This window comes from Vicia villosa, linkage group LG3 (genome assembly GCF_029867415.1).
Source record: "Vicia villosa cultivar HV-30 ecotype Madison, WI linkage group LG3, Vvil1.0, whole genome shotgun sequence".
NCBI lineage: Eukaryota > Viridiplantae > Streptophyta > Magnoliopsida > Fabales > Fabaceae > Vicia > Vicia villosa.
Window position 1 is genome coordinate 137,077,473 of NC_081182.1, and position 21,887 is coordinate 137,099,359.

Consider the following 21,887-nt stretch of genomic DNA (forward strand, 5'->3'; position numbering starts at 1 on the left):
TATATCATCAGACCGGTGTGATTGAGCAGGAACAGAAACCTAAAAAAAATGCAGCATCGCGCCGCGAGACCTCATACCGAGGCACGACACGTTGGCAGAAGCTTTCGCGCATCGCGGAAGATCTGCGCGCGCCGCAGTAATGCGAAAGCAGATTTTTTTCTCTAACCTTCCCTCAGTTGCCTTGTGTACTGTGGTTAGTCGGAGCCCAACCCTCTTCTTTTGGGGGGGGTGCAGGTGCTCGACCAGATGAGTTCCTGAAGCGACCAGAGGAGGATATTATCCCCAGTTTAGAATGAGTAGTTCCACAACATAATGAAAAGCTCAAGCAAGACAATGATAATACCAATAATGGAGCAACATGAATGAAAGTGGTAGTGAGTGGAAATTTTGTGAAAATAAATTTTTCCCTTTCTTTTTCAATAAAAGTGACAAGGCAGGTATGAATTTTCAAACTCAAAATCTTAGTGTGTGCATGAAACGTAGGTTGTGAGTAAATACTACTAGAAGTTCTTTATGGTACACAAAATTTTGGTTGGATCGGCTTAGCCTTAACCATTGTGAGGAAAGCTTTCCATTGTTTACTATATGCAGGAGACCATCGATTACTTTAACATGTTTGTATTTTGCTAAACCGTTTGTCGTATCATTTTGTGGAAATCTGTGAAAATGACTTAGGCACTTGTTTAAAATTGAGAGTTTCTTTTAGCCTATTCCATTTTAAAGCTTTTTTTTTCTGTGAGAGTGTGATCCTTTACTAACCATTCTTTGAGACTGAGGTCAAGATAAATTTCATATTATGCACCAAGAAAAACATCTGGTGAGTTCTTGATCTCAATAAAAAGTTTTGTTCTGGACCATCAACCATAAAATTTGGTGATGTGTTTTCTCTTTTACCTTTATAGAAAGTAGGGGAGCATTCATAGAATCTGAATACAGGTTGATCTCCAAGTTGGGGAGATTCATAATCAAAAGAAAAGTAAGTACAGGTGGTGATTCGCAAAGAACAAAAAGAAATGCGTAGCTTGAAAAAAAAAGAGAGAGAAAGAACAAAAGAAAAACAACGTTTGAACTTGGACAGTTGTTGGAAATAAAAGAAACATCGAGCTACGAATGAAAAGATGAACGGGTGAGAAAGCTAATGGTATAGAGAAAAAGGAATGAGTTGTGATTTGGATGCTTCCCTAATAGGAACAACCTTTGAATATCTTCTTTTCTTTTCCCAGATTCCACAGGACTTGATGCTAACAATACGGTGAATGTATGATATGGATATTTGTTGATTTAATTGTTTGGATGAGTGTTTAACCCCTCTTTTATTAATCATATCTTTTGATGAGAGTGATTAGTGCTGATTCAACTGAGGATGTGTAGTGTTTTGAACTTCTGGAGGTAATTTCTTTTCAAAATCTGTTTCATGTGCATGTTTTGAGTTTGCGGTGAGATGAAGAGTATCTGAGTTGGTCACTGAATTGAACCATTTGAAAAACTTTTGGAAAAACTTGTTGCAGGATTGTTGGTATATGTTGTTGTTTTTATTGAGGTAAGTAACTTTGTTTAGGGACAAACAAAACTCTAAGTTTAGGAGAGTTTGTTAGGAGTGAATTAGTAGTATTTTCATGTGTTAAATTAACTACCTTTTGATCTAAAGTTAAACATATCTTATGATTTTTAAGGATTTTATGGTTAGAATTGAACTCTAGAGGTTTGATGCTAATTGTAGAGCTACTTGCATCACTTTGGGTGTTATTTGTGCAGATCTTAATGTTGAAAGCTAAAGATGAAGAAACACAAAGGCGTGGAGATTCTGGAGAGGAGAAAGCACAAAGAAGGAAGGTGAAACAAAGGCCGAGCCACGACAATAAGGGGCGAGACGCGCCTTAACTTTCTGTCTTGGGCTAGTGCCTCACTAATCCGTGCCGCGCCGCGGGAGCTGCGTGAAAAGAATAAATGTTATAAATAGAAGCCCTAATCCTCATAAGAGAGATATCTTTGGTGAGCGAAATCCAGAGAGCAATCCTATTCCAGATCAGAAAACAACATTCAACGGAGAATTCAACATCAATTGAAGACATTCCCTTGATGAAGATGAATCCCTCTATGAAGTCTTGTGTGTTCTTCATGTCTATGGAGAGCTAAACCCCATTGTGTTGAGTTTAAGGTAGTAGTTAACCTATGAAGATGCAATTACTTTGATTAATTCCTATGAACAATTGTTTAAGTTTTATTATCAATAAAGAACCTTGCTTTTATTTTATATCATTGTTGAACTATCAATCGAGAGATAGGGTTTATACTTTTGCCCTAGGTTCTTATATTGACTTGTTGATTAATACTCAGAGATGAGATTTTGAAGAAGTTTTCATAAACTATCGTGGTTAATTCCCTTTATCTTTATAGTTATTCTGAGAGATCGAATATCATACCGGTAGAGGTGGTTCTAGATTGATCATTAGACATAATATCAGTTTTGAGGATGAATGAAAATAATAACTTAGATAATGTTCACTTGTGGATTAATTGATTATTGCATATGAATATGTTGATGAACTCTAGAACTTAACATATTCATTCACCATTGTTATTCGTCTTTAAGCTTTTAGTCATTCAATTACTATTCGGTTACTTGCAACTGGAAATTAAAACAATCAAAACTCATATTTTTCACTACTCATTATAAATTAACTATAGAACGGCAGTAATATTAACTCAGTCTCTGTGGATACGATATTAGAAAATATTTACCCAAAATACATTCAACACACACCATTGGGCGTCCATTCAAACTGAAGATTAAGGTTTTTAAACTTCTCCAATAGTCCATATTCCAACATCATCAGTTCCGCAGCTCGTATCTCTTTTCTACTCAAGGCATCTGCTACTTTATTAGCCTTTTCGGGATGATACTTCAGTTCGAAATCATAGTCCTTAAGGTATTCCATCCACCTTCTTTGTCGCATGTTTAACTCCTTATGGTCGAAAAGGTATTTCAGGCTCTTATGATCACTGAACATCTCAAAATGTACTCCATACAAATAATGTCGCCACACTTTAAGTGCAAAAACTACTGCAGCAAGTTCAAGATCATGGGAAGGGTAATTCTCTTCATGAGGTCTCAACTACCGAGATGCATAAGCTACTAATTGGCCATCTTGCATCAACATACCGCCTAAACCCCTCTTAGAAGCATCACAAAACACTTCATACGATCTATCAGGATCCGGAATTACTAACACAAGCGCAGAAGTTAATTTCTTCTTAAGTTTCTGAAAACTTTGCTCGCACTCGGAGTTCCACTCAAAAGCCACTTCTTTCCGAGTAAGCTTCGTTAATGGTAATGCAAACTTAGCGAATCCCATGATAAATCTCCGGTAATAACCAGCCAAACCTAAGAAGCTTCTGACTTCTATCACGCTCTTCGGTCGATCCTAATTCACCACTGCTTCCACCTTAGAAGGGTCTACTTCCACGCCTCCCCCAAAGATGACGTGACCAAGGTAACTTACTTCAGATAGCCAAAACTTACACTTACTGAACTTTGCGTACAATTGCTTTTCTCGAAGAGTAGACAACACAATCCGCAAATGTTCTTCGTGCTCTTCAGAAGTTCAAGAATACACCAAGATGTCATCTATGAAAATCACTACAAACTGGTCCAGATACGGTTGGAATATTCGGTTCATGTAATCCATGAAAATAGCAGGAGCATTAGTCACCCAAAAAAGGCATGACCAAAAACTCATAATGACCATACCGAGTTCTAAACACAGTATTAGGTACGTCTGAGCTATTTACCCGAATCTGCTGATACCCCGACCTAAGATCAATATTCGAGAACACCCTGGCTCCTTTCAACTAATGTAGGAGGTCATCAATCCGTGGTAAGGGATATTTGTTCTTTATGGTAACCTTGTTCAGCTGACGGTAATCGATGTACAAACGCATACTTCTGTCCTTCTTCTTCACCAAAAGAACAGGAGCTCCCCATGGAGAAACACAGGGCTGAATGAAATGCTTAGCTAGAAGTTCCTCTAACTGACTCTTCAATTCTATGAGTTTGATAGGAGACATCCTATATTGAGTTATAGAAACAGGGGCAGTACCAGGAACGAGGTCAATTGAGAATTCCTCTTCCCTTTCCGGAGGAAGAGAAGTGATATCCTCAGGAAACACATCAGGAAACTCGCACACTATCGGAATTTCAGACAATTCCATCCTTACAGAAGGCTCCTTGGAAAGAACTAAAAGAAAGGATCTTTCTTGAGAAAAAAGATAATTAACCATGTTGATCGTACCTTCAATCAACTTGATAATCGCATCATCGGAAGTGGTTTCTTCTGCGGGAATGAATATTGCCTTCTCCTTGCAACCAACATACACCGAATTAGGAGACAACCAATCCATTCTAAGAATGACATCAAGTCTCTTGAGGGGTAAACAAATTAGATCGATCAGGAAGTCACGACCATTAAAAGACACTGAACAATCTTTACAAATCAGTCGAGCTTCCAGTGTATCATCCGTTGTCGAAGAAATGACCATATGGTCGGGTAATGGAGTAACTTCCAAACCAAGTCGGTAAACACACTCGGTAGAGATAAAAGAATGCGTAGCTCCGCAATCAACTAAAACACATAAAGGTTGGTTGTTTACATAACACGTACCCGCAATGAGGTTGTTGTTTCCTTTGGCCTTTCTCGCATCCAAGGTATAGACACGACCTGTAGTCTTCTCTTGAGTTTTCTTCTTGGGATAATACGTAGATATGTGACCTTGCTCGCTACACTCATAACAAGTAACTGAAGTGGGCTTGCAATCTCCAGGGTGTCTTCTTTTACATTTGTCACAATAAGGAGGTCGATTAGATTGGTCACCATAGCCTTGCTTCTTCTTTGAAGGAGAGTTACGGGGCTTCAAGTGTTGGGTAGATCTCCCTTGTTCTCTAAAAATAGTCCTGTTTTGGTTCCTCTCTTCTTGAACCCTCTTCAAACTGTTCTCCGCAACATAACATTGCCTCAAACATTCAGCATATGTGGTGAACTCCCTCTGGGACACACTATGAGCAATGTCGGCCCTCAAACCCATCAAGAATTGATCAATCTTGCATAACTCATCAGAAGCATAAATAGCCTGTCGTGAGTATTCAGCCATGTCTTCAAATTTCTCAGAATACTCTGAAACAGACATGTTGCCTTGCTTGAAATTCTGAAACTCCCATTCTCTCTCGGTCCGAACACTGTTAGGAAAATACTTTTCCAAAAAGGCCGCCTTGAAGTGATGCCAATCCTTCGGAATCTCTTGAGTAGTGAAATAAGTAGATGCGGTATTCCACCACCTAAGAGTTGGTCCCTTCATCTTCTGTGTGGCAAAGATCACCTTTTCCTCTTCATTACACTGAATTGCTTGGAATATCCTCTCCATACTAGCCAACCAATCATGAGCTAATACCGGGTCAAGACCACCTGCAAACTCCGGAGGATCCATTCGAAAGAAGGCACGAAAATCTAGCCCGTTGCAGCTTGCGGAACGGGAACTTGAGCAGGAGGTTGTTGCCCGTGCATACCTTGCATCATCTCCATCATCATCTGATTCTGCTGTTGCATTTGTTGCATTATCAGTTGCCAAGGTACGCCCGCATTCCCCGCTTCTTGCTCGGGCTTCACATTTCTTGTTCTGGGCCTTCCGGGACCTCTGCGTTGCTCAGCCATCTCCATGTCTGTCCTACACACGGAATCAACTTGATCAGGCTTAATGCCATAAGTAAGACATAAGGAATCATGCCGGCAATACACATATGAAGCAGAATTGTACTGCATTACGATGTGTCTTAGCATTGTCGAGAATTGACCTGCTCTGATACCAACTATAAGACCCCATACATATATGTCTAGAATAATATGCATGTAATGCTAATAATGGTACATAAAGACAACATAACATAATGTTGCAGTGGAAAAGAAAGTACATCATCAGTACAAGGTACAAAATCCGAATGTATCATGGCCAAAATAATACATCGCATAAGCTAGTACATCATCCAAAACATAATACTAAGATAAGCACGAAATGGAACAAAAGATAAGTATCTATCAAGAAACGCCAAAGGACTAATCCATCTTGCCTTTGCCTCGATCTTGCCTCGAACCACCTGAAAAAGATAAAATAGGAATGGGATGATATTACTAAATCTCAGTGAGTCCGCCTATCCTATGGGTCCACTCGGATCTAAAGGGTACATGCATAGTAAAACGAATCCACCATTGATTCGGGGTATATCCTCACATCCGATACAAGTACGGAGAAAACAAGGATTTGTCCACCATTGGACTCATCATGCCACAAATACACAATTTTATAAACCAAATAAGTATGCAAACCCATACCCATGTAAGGGGAATCCAGAAATGCGTTAACGCCTCGACTAGGTTATAAAACACACCCTCGATGAGTTACACCCATGTCTATTGTCAAGAGACTTGTATAAGCACACTGCAAGATGACCTTAGCCTAATTGGCGTCATTGTCCCATTAACCCTCTTCACACAAGTGTGTTAACGCCGAGTACAACACGCCATCTTGACACATAAGCCCATCGGGTGAAAGCCAAATGCTTAATCTACTTGACTTCACTAGAGGTGACTTACCGATTATGTGTTAGCCGACATGGCTACATAACCCCACCATACCGAGCACGCAAGTATGTTAACACCAAGTTGGAAAGCCTTCAGACCCTCACAAGCACACTACAACAGTAGCTCAGGTGTGAGCCCTTGGATCCTACGACCGGGGCTGTCCCATTAATCACAAAGCTCGGGATGACTCATTGATCACAAAGCCCGAGTCATAATTCAACCTAGCCCTCGACCCGTTTCGATTCAAGCATACACATGCATATCAAGTGTCAAGTCACACAATGCAATCAATCCCGAGTGTTTAACCAAAACAACGAGCATTAGAAGTTATTCATGTTCCATCACATTGCATTCATAAAAGCATTAAGGAACAATTAATAGTAGTTGCACCAGCACATTCAAATTATGCATAATTCACAATTTCTTAATAATTAAATGGAAGTATTGAAACCTAATGCTTAACAGCGTCGCATACCATCAACAGGTACGCATAATAGAACATGGAGGAGTCTGATTCTGACTACGAGACCAAACTGCACTCAAGGGAAGAAAACAGAATTCTGCACCAGACTAGTTCGCTACAGCGAACATTTGTTCGTAACAGCGAACTCAAACAGAAATGAACTTTCTTCAACACAGGCCAGTTCGCTACTGCGAATTGCCAGCGAAGCCCCGATTCGCTACAGCGAATGGTAGCGAGCTCCAACGAATAAATCAAGTCAACTCCCAGACTTATTCGCTACTCAGTTCGCTATAGCGGACTCTGTTACACACAGAAAAATCAGAAGTCTGTTTGGGGTTCCCAAGCCCCAAATCTTCACATGCATTCCTCTTTGATAGAATAATAGGGCATGGTAAAAACATATACACGAAATACTACTGGAAGAAGGATATAAAACATGTTTGAACAAGAATATAGATGCATTTCCACTCAAAATCCCTAAACCCCAAATAATCTCAACATGTAAAACCCCAAGTTCTATCTAAGGACTCACCTAAATGAAGAGGATGAAACAGAAACAAGATTGAGTGCAAAAATCTGAGCTTGAGCTTGATCTTGGATGCATGCAAGGTTTGGAATGCTCTTGGTCCACTCTCCTTTTCTCCCTTTCACATTCCTTCCTTCTTTCTCCACTTCTATTTCATAAATTCTGGTTTGCCAAGGGGGATAATAAGTAAAACCCAATAAGACTTTAATCTATTTAAGTGGGGAAAAAACCATACTGCCCTCTTACTACTTCCAATTGACTTATTTTTCCATATAAGCCCATTAATGTAATATGTACCATATTTATCCACTATCTATACTAAAATGAATTAATATCGACTAATGGATGGAAATACGGTACCGAATGTTACAATACAACTTTGCAATCTTAATGTGTTATGTAATGTTTGCAATTGCAAGTGTGTTATAATATTCAACATTTTTGTCAAGATGTTTCTATCATGTTTTTTTCAAAGCAAAGGTGTATAGATGATGTAATATTGTTCTTCCAATAGGAGATATCCTATTGTTCTTGTAATGGATACTATAGACACCAGTACAACTATAATGATCAAATAATATAATTGAAAATTTTATAGAATAATAATAGCAATCCATTAATTATGTCAAAATTAATCTTAATAATTTTTTATTTAAAATCAATTATGTCTCAATGATGATGGAGTATATGATCTTTATTGACTATTAATTTTTTAATATTAAAAATAATTTAATTTAATTTAATATGATGGTTTATCATTTAAAAAATTATTATCTTTGTAATCATGCTACTATTTTTGTACTCATGTCATTAGTGTAAGCTACAAGTACACTACAAGATCTTCATCTCACAAATCTATCATATAAGAAGAGTCTACCATTTGCTCAATTCTTAGGCCTTTCACATCAGCATCTGTTCCCTCATAATTCCACATCAGCATCGGCAGTTAAACATCATTCTCTCATCATTCACTCTGCATGGTGGGCTGCAGCAGTTATTACTGTGGAAGTTTCACCCTCCCAGCTTCTCATGATGTTGCAGTTACGCATTGTTCATCATTCTGTACCTATCCACGTTCCAAACTGCACAATGCGCAATAATGACATGTTTAAATGGCTTTCCTATTTATCAGACACTTTCATTCTTCTCTTTCCATGCTTTCTAACTTCTGCGTTTATAATTCAGGGCAGTGTGAATTTGCATGATCATGTCTAGGCCTGTTGAGAGAATAGCAGAGATCAACGATGGAAAAGAGCTTTGGAAGATTGTTGTTAGGATTCACCACAGATGGAATATTGTGTCTAACAACAAGGAACATTTTGAAATGATCTTTGTTGACAAATTGGTGATTACCCTATTTATGTTTCGGCATGTTTATCATTTACGTATGTTTATATAATTTGGAACATTTTTTGGTTTCTGGCGCAGGGAGATGATATTCATGCTGTTGTTCCAGCACCACATGTGTCGGTGTTCACCGAAAAATGCCTATTAGGGCATACTTATACTGTATCTAATTTTAAGGTGGTGCCTTATGTTCTGGCGTTCAAGGCATCAGGACACAAATATATGGTAAAGTTTACTGCTGGAACGTCTGTTCTTGATGAAGACAAACATGAGATACCCCCGAAATCGATTTATTTTACAAGTTTTCCGGACATCATAACAGGGAAGTTTGACAAACATGTCCTGATTCGTGAGTATAGTTTTTGGATGTTTTATTATCTCATGTTTTGATGCCTTTTAGCTGTGTGAAATTAATATATTTCTTTCAGATGTCGTTGGAATGGTGGATAGTATTGGTTATGCACAGACTGAGTCGGGCGCAAAGAAGCAGCAAATTAGCATGATGTTGCGTGACCACAGGTTTGTTTTTGTTATACATAAGACTCCCTGATAGTAGAATCATGTGATATACCCTAATGTGTTGTGATCATGGTTTAGCAACAACATGTTGAACTGTACTCTGTGGGAATCATACGCGGATCAGTTCATCAGGTTTAACAAAGTTAGGGTTGCTGTATCACTCCCTACAGTTGTGTTGCTTCAGTATGCCAAAGTGAAAGAAGAAGGTTATTTCATGACTTAGTTAAATCATTTTAAATTAATACTAAAACTACAAAATCTGTGATAAATCCATTGACAAGGTATAATTTGAATTTGCAGGAAAGTATCCTCTGTCTGTGACAAACACCTACAATGTGATCCTTTTATGTGTTGATGTTGATTTTCCTGTCATGAAAGACTTTATTGATAGGTATGTTGTTAGTATCATCCATTATGTGCAATTATTTTATTCATGACTTTGATAATGATCCATGATCTGCAGAATGCCTGAGGAGAGCAGGGTAACCCTGTCTGATCCACTCGGAGGGAATTCCCAATTATCCTCCCAGAGTTCTGAAAATCAACAGCTGACTCCTGTGCAATAATTGTTCTCAAAGGCTGTTGTTTTACCTATTGCTGAGATTATTCAACTTACGGATGTATGTCTTACTATTTTTCCATATTATAATTATAACCTCATCATTTATTGTGAACCAAATTTCTGATATTGACTACTCTTTGTCTAGATTACATTTTGTGCTACTGTTTCTACAACAAAATTATTAGTCGCATCTCCATTTGGATGGTACTATCGTGCCTGTTATATGTGTCAATCTATAGCGTGTGGAGACAGCCCCCCATTTCAGTGTGAAGCTGGTCATGAAACCATGGTTGAAGTCCTTAGGTTTTAGTTGTTCTCACCTAATCTATGTTGTTTCTGTCATGTTTGTGTCGTTTCTATGTTGTCTGCTTTTTAAATGGAGTGACTTCTTATGATGTTTCAGGTATAAGATTGAGATTGAGGTTACTCATGGGGGAAAAAGCTGCAATTTTGTGTTCTGGAACAGAGAATGTGAAATGCTCTTGGGTTTATCTGCATCCCAACATCGTAACACTATGATTCAGGTTATATTTATATTCTGCTCACGAATTAGAATGTACTTTTCAATACTCTGCGTACACTAATACAGCTGGTTCTTTAAATAGGCTGGAATTACTGATCCATTGGACTTCCCGTTAACACTTGATCAGTTGTTGAAGTTGGAAATGGCTATGAAGGTTAAGTGGCATCCACGCTGGAAGAAATGTTCCGTCATTATGATTATAAAAAATGATCCTATTATCCAGCAACTTAAGGAAAAGTGGGGAACATATGAGGTCAGCTCTTATAAACTGTCATTCGTTTTATAAAAGAGGACTTGCTATTATAACAATCTTTCGACTGATTTTGATTTTGTTTTTTAAACTCTCAAGGAACCTATTCCAATCCAAACTGTAATACCTGAGACTCTAGAGGTAGAAATTTTAAACTGTGTATGCCTTTTTTTGCTTTTCCTGTGATTATATTATACTGAAAACTGTGTTAAACTATATATAGATTAAAGAGAGTGTTGATGAGGCTAAAACAGATGCCAATGAAGACTGTGAATTGGTTACGGTGAGTTTCAATGCAACACACTTACCTCCTTACATTTATATCAATATTCCTGACTAATACTCTTCATCATTATCTTGCAGGACCTGGAAAGTACATCTAAGCACAAGCCTGATGCTATCACACCTGCTGGTAAGAGGCATTTTCCTGGTGCATCAAGTGAATCCACTAATTTGGACGGATTACATGATGGAGAACTGTCATCAAACAAGCTGAAGAAGATAATTAAAATGGAGAAGATTGATTAAATCTATTGTTATTTAGTGTGTGTTTTGCTTATGTCTTTGTTATAAAAACTGGATGTTAGTTTCCTTTGCTTTTAAACATGTGTGTGATTTGGTTTTCTGTAATAAATAGTGCATGAATACTGGCTATGTGCTTCTGTTATGTTCATTTTGATTTAAGGATGTCTATGGTTTGTGTGACATATTATATTCAAATGATTCAACTTCTACTACATATTATATATACTATTATCAATTATTTTGATTCTTTTTGAACATATACCATTCATTCCATTTTAACTTTACTTCTTATAATGTGGCCTTGCTTTTTTATTATTTCAACAATATAAACTTTACATAATGATCCGATGTTGACCGTGATATACTAATGAATATTCTACTGCATGTAGTTAAAATAATGTATGTCGCGAAAAACGGTTTGTTTGTATTTACAGAACCTAAGCATTCTTTCATTACATTGTATGATGAAACATTGATTGTGCCTCACAAAGAAACACCAAAACTTTAAACATTTGACTATGTTAACTATCAATAAATAATTTTATGACTGATCTTAGTATAATGCTGATACAATCTTATGTGACAGGTTAGATTTTAACTAACAACATATCAGAGGGGATTAAAAGAATATAATAGGAGAACTTCAAAAGTTTGTCCCGAAAATGATTATACATTAGATCTTCAAATAGACAAAATATTAGTATGTTCCCATTTTGGCTAAGGTGCTTACAAAATAACATACAGTAGAATATATAAAACCCACTGTACCAAAAAAACATTCTCAACATATAATATAACCATTAAAATTCAGCTATAGTACAAGGTTAGCTGATAACAGCAGTTAATTCATTGTCTTTCAACCTTCACGTAGATATACGGAGAGAATTGCAGCATACTCCACACTATTGTATCCCCATTACGTAGGTTAAGAGATTTGGCAAATTCGTACCATCCCAGGACCATGTACTTTTCATATAGCTGGGGTATTCCCTTTCTATTAGCTTTGTGGACCTGACAGGTAACAATGTTCTTCATCCTCACATGCAGCAGGTTAATTTCATCTTGAAAGCGACGGAGGCATCTTGTTGCGATTTCCTTAGGGAAATGTTGCATACAGGAAATAAAGAAACTATTAACATTATACACTATTTATATTTTCAATAACATGATGATCATATTCAAATGTCTCCTTACCATTGCATTCTGCTGTGTAGATTTAGCATTTGTAACATGAGTGTTCCAGAAAAAAATTTGAGCACCTGTAGAACGGTCTACAGTAATGTCTGTTCCGACCTTTGATTTTTTCACCACTTTACGCCTTCCTTTCTTAGCCTCTTTTGATCCACTTGCTTCACCAACTTCTGAAACTTTGATTTCATTTGTGTCAATGTCTGTTGTTTCCTCTTTTACCTTTGTAGGTCCTGCATTGTGATTGCTTTTAACAGCTGCGCTATTTTGTGTACCAACATTAATATTCGACACAACACTACCAGGGGTTACATCGCGCTGTTTGTTCCTGCGTTTTCTTTCCATCTTGGGATCATACCCTGTTTCCTTTACCAATTCTCCTATGATTTCCATTGCCTGATCATTGTTGTTCCAACATCAAATATGGATTAAAAACCACCCACATATGAAGCATTCTTTACTAAGCAATAGTTATATACCGAGCAAGCACGGGATCCACACAGACTTGATAAAACAAAAACTAACTATATAATCCCACAATAAAAAACCCCAATAGCCATTCACTGGAGTCATACCCCAAAATTTGCCCATCATATTTATTCATATTTCAGTCCATCTGACTTTCAAATGCTCAAAGATACACAAAAAGGAAGCATGCAGTCTCTCTCCTAAACAATGGCCTCTAAACTAAGGTTTTATATTTCTCAAAGTGAAATCAAGTTCTAAGACCTCAAATGGATCCCATGGCCTCTCATATGCTTCAAAGGGTACTCATGCCAAGTTTCAAGCTCTAATTCAAAGGATTGGTCACTCAGTTGCTCAGAAAATCAACATGCGACTGGTTTGACCTAAAAGTCAACTATGGTCAAAGTACAGTCAAAACTCCTGATTTTTTGTCAACATCCTTATATTGAAGTATCATTCACCATTTGATCAAGAATTGATCATGGTTCATCTAGGAAACATCAGAAATCAACAGTTCCAAAAGTTTCTAAATTAGGGTTTTCATAGGAAAAGTCAACTAAACTTTGACCAGTCATAACTCCTACATGGAACATCAGAAATTTTCCATCCAAAGTTCATTTTGAAGGAAATTGAATTCTCTACAACTTTGTCTCTCACATGCCAAGTCCAAAAATGATTCATTTGAGAGATATGGATCAAAAGATTATAGGTCCTTTTTGAAAGTCAACCGAAAGCAGTTTTTTGTCAAAGCCAATATCATCAAGATAAAATCCTCAAACGGAAAAAAGCTTCCAAAGTTGCTTGTAGAGGACATCTTGAGGTTTCCAAAAAGTCCTAGAACTCCTCCATATCTTAAAAAATGAGGGAGATATGCCTTGTCAAAGTTGGGAAATTTTAGAAGAAAAATGTGAAACAAAAGTGGCTCAAAATGGATTTTCTTGCAAAGGGACCCAACTTTTTATGGCCCAATCTTGATCCACAAGTCATCCAAGGCCTCAAATTTAATTGCCACGAAAATATTATGAATATTTGATTTTATTTGAATTTTTATTCATTTAAATCATATATTTAATCAATATTTGAAGAAAAAATTGAAAAGATTGGATTTTACTTTTAATTTCAATCATAATCAATCATCAATAATATTCAATATTCATCATATAATTCGTGCAAGGCAATATTGAGAGAAAAAGATTGAGATTGGACTAAAATTAGAAAATTTCAAGAATGATTTCCAACCAAATATCAAGGGCATGATTCAATATGATTTGATCCAATTATGGTGACCTAATAGGCTCCCTATAAGTACTTAGACACTTCCAGATGCACAGGGGATGAAAATAAGGATTGGCAGACAGAAAAAAACTCGAGAAAAGCTTCAAACTTTTCTCCTAAAATCTCAAAGTCGTTTTGCAAATTTAGAAGGACTCAGGGGCTTTTGATCAACCGGAGACAATCCTTGGAAGGTGGTGAAGCAGTTCCAATCATTCCCTGGCGGAGGAGCATCACGAATCATACCAACATAATCACGTTTTGGTCAGTTTCTTTTCAGGTTTCGATTGTGACATTACGTGCATTATAAACATTATTTTATCGTATATTATTGAGTATCGTGACACATAGAACATGGCTGGATGGTTTAATTTCAGTTAGAACGTAGGTACGACGTTTTGCCATTGTTAGGGTTCTATGCTCCTCCAATGGGGGTTTTGTACAGGAGTGATTTTTTGGCCAAATCGATGGGTCCATTGAATTCGTAGTTCATTTATAGTCTTTCTGGGTTCTTGTTTATGATTTATTGCACTTGTGTCGTGAGTTTGAAACTTGCAGATTATGGCTATGAAAAGGTCGTAGCTAAATGCCAGCAAAATCGTAGCCAAAAGATTGGAATGATGGAGAAGATGACGCAGGGCCTGGCGCGCGTGTTTTAGTATTTGAATTTTGTTTTCATGTATATAATTTGTAAGGTAAATTATATTACAGTTGAAACGCGCAGCACGAATGGCAGGCACGCCCTTGGTAATCAGTGAGACCCCTGTTCGATTCTCACATGGGGCAGTTTCACATTTTGTTTTCTTTTTTGAGTTACTTATTTCCAGATCCGGTATGCCACGCCCACGGAGCCTCATGATGCAGCCTCGTCTCAAGGCCATCAGATCGTTCCCCAGGCCAATCTAACGTCTCTGAACACGCAGGTGCATGGTAGACCTTCAGCGTACGCCGCACAGGATCCTAAGCTAAGTTTTCCAAAATTTTTTACTTTTTTTATTACATAAACCATTTTTATTTATTTTAAAATATATATATATATATATATATATATATATATATATATATATATATATATATATATATATATATATATATATATAGTTTATATAACAAATTTCCTTTTTTTTCTAAAAACTCTAAAAAATAACTTTTTAGTTTAACAAACTTTTTTTTATCATCGATTATTCGATTTTATTTTATTTGTTTTAAAATAGTTTAAATTGTCTAATTTGTTAGCAAATTAATTTTGATTAATTGATAAAAAATAAATCTTAGCATTTTAAAATTAAATCGAAAATATATTTCTGACCGATTTAATTAATTAGGTTGAAAAACCAATAATTAATTAAATCTGTTTTTTATTTAATTTGTGCCCGAATCAGGGTTTGCAAGAATCAGCTATACTGAAAATATATTCTTTGTGCATTTTTTCAGGATAATCACCAGACATCTTCCGACTATGCGCCACGCCTATTACGAAGCTAAGTCTCGATTTTATTAAATATTTGTTTGCCTTATAAAATTGTTATTGAGGTTTGTCCTCGAAATTCAATGGACTCTTTCTGCACTCACTGCCTTTTTTGTCTGCCTTTGCCAATTTTTCAGGGTCAACCTCGAGGCTACCCCCGACTACGAACCATATCAGATCAAAGATAAGTTCTATTCCATTCTAATTTTAATTTTTATTGTACTTTATTTTTATCAGATTAAAGTTAGCCTCGACTGTTAGTGAACCGATAATGCACTCACCCTTGGTTTTCTATTTTTTCTTTTCCTAAATTTCTGGGTTAGCCAACCGTCAAAACTCAATAGTCGGTAACCCTACAACTTATCTGATTTACTTTCTTTAATTATTACTTGCGTCAGACCTATTGCACTGCTGGCTCTTACCCCTTTTTCCCATTCCCATAATGTTTTTTTGTAACTGCTTTCTGGTGTATTGTTTGGCCTTGAAGGCACTTAAACTGTGATATTATATTATTATTGCGTGGTTAGTAATCCTAGGGAGTGATAACTTTGAATTGAACTTAGAATAACTAATTACAAGATAACTTATTCTGAATTTAATCACGTGATTGTTGCACCCACGCACCTTTTATGGTACCCCTCTTGTTGCCTGTTGCCTTGTGTTTTTTGCAGAATAGCCTTGTCCCTCGAATACGAGGATACCTTAGCAATGTTGCCCTCGGTTCATTCAATGGTCATAAGTCCCTAATGATGCTGCCTTCGATTCGCCAAATATGACCTCGTCCCTCGAAGTTGCCTACGAAGTGCTGAGGTGTCCTCTGGTTGCCTAATGAAGAAGGCTATTCTGATCATTCCCTTAGACTACCTGCCCCTCTATGGCATGGGACAGTCTTATGGCGAACGATAATTCAATGACCCGTAAACATCCAAATGAAAGACTTCCTGCCCTCTTATGGTATGGATAGACCCTTTCACCCTGAAAGGCTAAAGAACATTTTTCATCTAACCAGGTAATTGCCCCTAATTGCTTTGCTCTGGTTTAAAATCCTTTTTCTTACACTTTTTCATAAACCTTCAATAAGGCTACGCTCATTTACGAGCTAAAGTCCGTATTCTCTTCTTCTACATTTCTTTCAAAAGAGCAAAGCAATTAAGAGCCCATGGAAAACCAAGGATGCAAAGGGTGCCTTACACCTTCCCTTTGCATAAATTACCCCCCTGTTTACGGTGATTTCCGGTAAACAACCGCTAGTCCTCCAAACTATAAAATATACTTTGGTTACTGGCAGGATCGACTAGATTGATCCTAGGACATAGTCAAACAATTGTCTTTTGATATGATTTAGTTCATATTTGTTTGTTCCAACTTCAAGAAAACTTGTTTGTGATATGATCGTATGATTATTCACTTGAAACAACACTTGTTATACATGTCAATATGACTTTCGACAAAGAAAATATAAACAAAAGCGTGTAAATTGCAGAAATGTAAAGTGCAAGAATATAACGTGCTAGAATGTTAAATGCAGAAACGTAAAGTTGCTTCGAAATGAAAGTTAAACGGAGAAAATAAAGAAATTGAAAAGATACTTGACTAAAGAAAGATACAAATGTATTTAAAATGGTGTTGGTGTCATGCGTACATTTCTCAGCGAACTCGTTCTCTAAACACTTGATACTTGAGTGATTTGTGAGTGATTTGTACAAAATGAACACACGAAATCCTAACATTAAGACCCTTATTTATACTAATTTCGACCCTAACGGTCCTACACTAATCTGATGCCACGTTGCTCACAAGAATCCCTGGGATGCCATTTGTCCTTGTTCGGTTACACAGACTACTTCGAAATTCAAATCCTCCCGCCTGAATCCTCTTTCGACGCGTGGCAACGTGATCAGAACCGAGAATGTCACGAAAACACGTTAAGCTTCAGTACCTTTCTTATTTCGCAAAAACGTTTAAGTCTTTAAAGATAATTCACATCGAATTAGCTCCAATTCTAACCATCCTCACTCCAACTCAAACAACATCCTCGAAACATGGCCATCAATAGCCATTTTTAATCTCAGAAATGGTCATCAGTAACCATCTTTCTTCGAATCATAATCCTTCAAAGAATATTTCATTTAAACAAAATCTCCAGCCAACACCCCCGAACTCAGTTTTTTTATTTAAAAGGTTTTTCCTGTTCTTTTAGCCTTTCTGATAATTTGGATAAATAAAAGTCGGTGGCGACTCTTGCTTACCGCGACAAAAAATTAACGTCAGTTCACCGTATTACAACTGGCATTTGATTTTTTGACAAATATCACACATAATACAACATTAAACTATATTGATACTTCACCCATCGCTAACTGCTTATAACTGTTATTACCACACTACCATATTTTGTATAACAATAGACCCTATTTTGTACACCAATACAAAAGTGAAATAAAACTAACTGCTTATACCTGAAATCATTATCATCATCAGAAGGAATCCACACAGAAGAACCTCCGTGTGAAGATTCCATTGTAGAAAACCCTAACCGACAACCAGTTGCAATGCTAAACTTCTATTCAGTGCAAGAGAAAACAAGTACTTTGTACATGCAGAGAGTGGGTTAACTGTTCAGTTTCTATTTACTTGTAATATTAGTTTTTACTTAAAGTGTTTTTAAAATAGTAACACATGCATCAAATAAAATATTATAATTAACCTATATAAATTAAATTAAATACATTTAACACACACAACAGTTATAAGGGGTGGATAATTGGTAATTTAAATCTATAACTATCATTCTATTCATATTCAGTTCCAACTTCATATATATTCAACTATGAAAATAAAAATTAAAATCAACACTGCATTCATGACATTTTAACCCACCAATGCCCCTTCAATTAGAAACTGTAAACTTTTAGTATTCAAAGCCATGAGGTAGCATGCTATACATCTCATATAGTGTGCATAAACCTATACAAATCAATCTTATTTGTATTATTCATCATATTTTTGTGTTTGTGATGGTAACAGATGTTGTTAAAAACACTGGTCCTCAAACATCAATTGCAAAAAATAGGAGAAAACTTATTCTCAAAGCGAAGAGGGATTATTGAAATGGTGTCAGATCAAACAACCTCACTTCCCATTTAAATCTTAATTTTACATCCTCTACAACATATGAAACCACTGTTGAAACGGATATGGCTAGAAAGAGAAGGAAGATAATATTGGATAACAGAAAAAGATTGAGAAATTTCTTCAATACTGAAAATAGTGGGGTTCAAATTTCAAATAACATTGTTAGTCAAAGTCAGAACATCGATCATTCATCTACCTCAAATCATAATATGTCAGTTGGGTCTCATTATCAGGACAATGATGACTCCAACTCTGACAATAATTTAAATTCTTCTAATAGTTCTGACTCTGAGGAGGATTCAGTGTCAGCACAATTACAGGAGGCCCATCTTCAAGGTATATCCCATATCATACACTAATAACCAAATGATGTACACTTCTGCTATTAATAGACATATTCAATATTGTGCGTTCTTCTTTCAGAATATTACGATATTGGAGACCAAAATTATGAATGTGCACACTGCCAAGCATGTATGTGGTACCAAGAAAAAGTGAATAGACACAAAATTACAGCAATTCCTCGGTTTCATCGTTGCTTCCGTGGAGGAAAAATTGTTCTCCAGTTCCTTGAGCAACCTCCACAGGTGTTGCAAGATCTTCTATTTAATAAAACATATTCAGACAGTAAAAACAACCAGGCTAACATACGAACATACAACGCAATGTTCTCATTCACCTCCCCCAGAATGAAATTCGACACAACATACTCTAAAAGAGGAGGGCCCCCTACTTTGAGACTACAGGGTCAGACCTGTCATCGAATTGGTACACTACTACCAGAAACCGGAAAAGCTCTGCAATATGCTCAATTATATATCTACGACACGGACAATGAAGTTGAACACAGAATAAAATGTTTCAAGTAAGCCTGCTCAGACACAATTACACAATTTATTTATAAAAATATTTTGTTGAACTATTTATTCATGACTGCCAAAAATACACAGGGACAACAAAGGCATCGAGCGACCCGTTGTCAATAAGCTCAAGCTAATGTTAGATGAGCACAATGTTCATGCCAAAGCTTTTAGAATGGCAAGGGATGTTTTTAGAACAAATTCTTTCACAGATTTAAAACCCAGACTTATTTCTGATAGATCCGAAGATGGCCGTGTTTACAACAAACCTACTGTCTTAGAAGTGGCTGCACTCATTGTGGGAGACATTGATTCTGCTGATAAAAGGGACATCTTAATTCAGCGCCGCAATGGTGGTTTGCAACGAATAGATGAGTTTCACCCAGCATATTTGGCATATCAGTATCCTCTTATATTTCCTTATGGGGAAGATGGTTACAGGAAAAATATAATGCACAAATATCGCCATGAAACTGAGGTCACTAGGAAAAACCGTCAGAGCATTAAGGATTGGTTTTCTTACCGGTTACAACAACGTCACAAAGAGGCAAAAACACTACTTTACTCAAGACGTATATTTCAACAATTCTTAGTCGACGGTTATGCTATGATGGAATCCGAACGACTGAATTGGTTGAGGGATAATCAATCGAAGTTAAGAGTGGGCAAATATAATAATTTGACCACTCAAACTGATGGCGATAGAAGAAATGAACACCAAAAGCGAGGGAAACGAGTTCTTTTGCCATCAACATTTGTTGGTAGCAAGATATATATGGATCAACTATATTTTGACGATATGGCCATTTCAAGTCGATTGGGATTCCCTGATTTATTTGTTACCTGCAACCCAAATTGGCCTGAAATTAAAAGAGCATTGTCAGGAACAAGACTACAACCCCATGATAGGCCATATATCATTTCAAAAGTTTTCAAAATAAAGTTTGATACCCTCATGGATGATATTACAAAACACCATGTCGTCGGAAAAGTTATTGCATGTAAGTTGTTTCATTTAATTATACTACATTTGAATCATATGTCTGTGGAGTACCAAAATATTACATCAAACTAACTTTCAATTTTATAGATATGTACACCATTGAATTCCAAAAGCGTGGATTGCCACATGCACTCATATTGATATTCCTACACCCTCAGAGCAAATACCCAACACCATCTGACATAGACAACATCATTTCTGCTGAAATTCCCGACCCGACTGTTCATCCCAATTTATACAAGTTGGTTAAGGCACATATGATGCATGGACCCTGTGGCCTCGCGTGCATGAGCTCACAATGTATGAAGAATGGAAGATGTTCTAAACTATCCCAAAAAGTTTATTGAACACACTATTGTTGATGCAGAGGGATATCCACTTTATAGGAGAAGATTAAAAACCTTCACTATTGAAAAAAATGGTATCACCTTGGACAACAGACATGTGGTTCCATATAACACCAGATTTCTTATGAAATACTAGGCACATATAAACATGGAATAGTGTAATCAGAGTACTTCCATAAAATATCTTTTCAAATATATCAATAAAGGCTATGATAGAATAACAGCAGCAGTTTCAACAAATAACAATCAACCTGTTGATGAAATCCAATAATATCTCGATTGCAGGTATGTCTCCCCCAGTGAAGCATGCTGGTGCATTTACTCTTACAATATTCATGGCAGAAAACCGGCTGTGGAACGTATGTTCTACCATTTGGTTGGGGAGAAACCTATCTACTATACAGATTATGCACGCATGGAAAATGTGCTGGAAACTGCAAGTGTGACTGAATCAATGTTTACTACATGAATGGTGGCAAATGCTAAATATGAAGAAGCACGAACATTAACTTATGGTCAATTTGTCTCAAAGTTTGTTTATCACAAAAAACAAAGAGAATGGAAACCGCGTAAAAAAGGCTTCACCATTGGACGTCTCATATGGGTTCTGCCAACAGCTGGTGAACTGTTTTACCTCCGCATGATGTTGACGGTAGCAAAAGGACCAACAACTTATGAGGAAATCAGGACTGTGGGTAACATCCAGTTTGATACATTTAGAGATGCGTGCTTTGCAATGGTATTTCTTGAAGACGACAATGAATACATATCTACTATAAAGGAGGCAAGTCATTGGGGGACAGGT

General features: G+C 36.7%; 3 protein-coding genes across 3 annotated transcripts; 2 read left to right on the forward strand and 1 right to left on the reverse strand.

Moving 5' to 3' along the window:
- Positions 1-3,852: 3,852 nt before the first annotated feature.
- LOC131659028 (uncharacterized) lies at positions 3,853-5,481 on the reverse strand. Its single transcript, XM_058928273.1, has 2 exons — positions 5,128-5,481; positions 3,853-5,043 (listed from the first exon to the last, which is right to left on the reverse strand). Exons 1-2 carry the CDS (start codon positions 5,479-5,481, stop codon positions 3,853-3,855), a joined length of 1,545 nt encoding a protein of 514 aa, XP_058784256.1.
- A 3,344-nt stretch (positions 5,482-8,825) lies between these two features.
- Positions 8,826-11,347, forward strand: LOC131659029 (uncharacterized). Its single transcript, XM_058928274.1, has 13 exons — positions 8,826-8,963; positions 9,047-9,190; positions 9,366-9,484; positions 9,563-9,690; positions 9,785-9,875; positions 9,948-9,966; positions 10,063-10,104; positions 10,192-10,349; positions 10,450-10,570; positions 10,652-10,822; positions 10,919-10,960; positions 11,043-11,102; positions 11,183-11,347. Exons 1-13 carry the CDS (start codon positions 8,826-8,828, stop codon positions 11,345-11,347), a joined length of 1,398 nt encoding a protein of 465 aa, XP_058784257.1.
- Positions 11,348-18,934: 7,587 nt separating this feature from the next.
- Positions 18,935-21,551, forward strand: LOC131659030 (uncharacterized). Its single transcript, XM_058928275.1, has 5 exons — positions 18,935-19,208; positions 19,296-19,737; positions 19,823-20,733; positions 20,823-20,976; positions 21,368-21,551. The coding sequence occupies exons 1-5, from the start codon at positions 18,935-18,937 to the stop codon at positions 21,549-21,551; spliced, it is 1,965 nt and encodes a 654-aa protein (XP_058784258.1).
- The last annotated feature ends 336 nt before the right edge of the window (positions 21,552-21,887 follow it).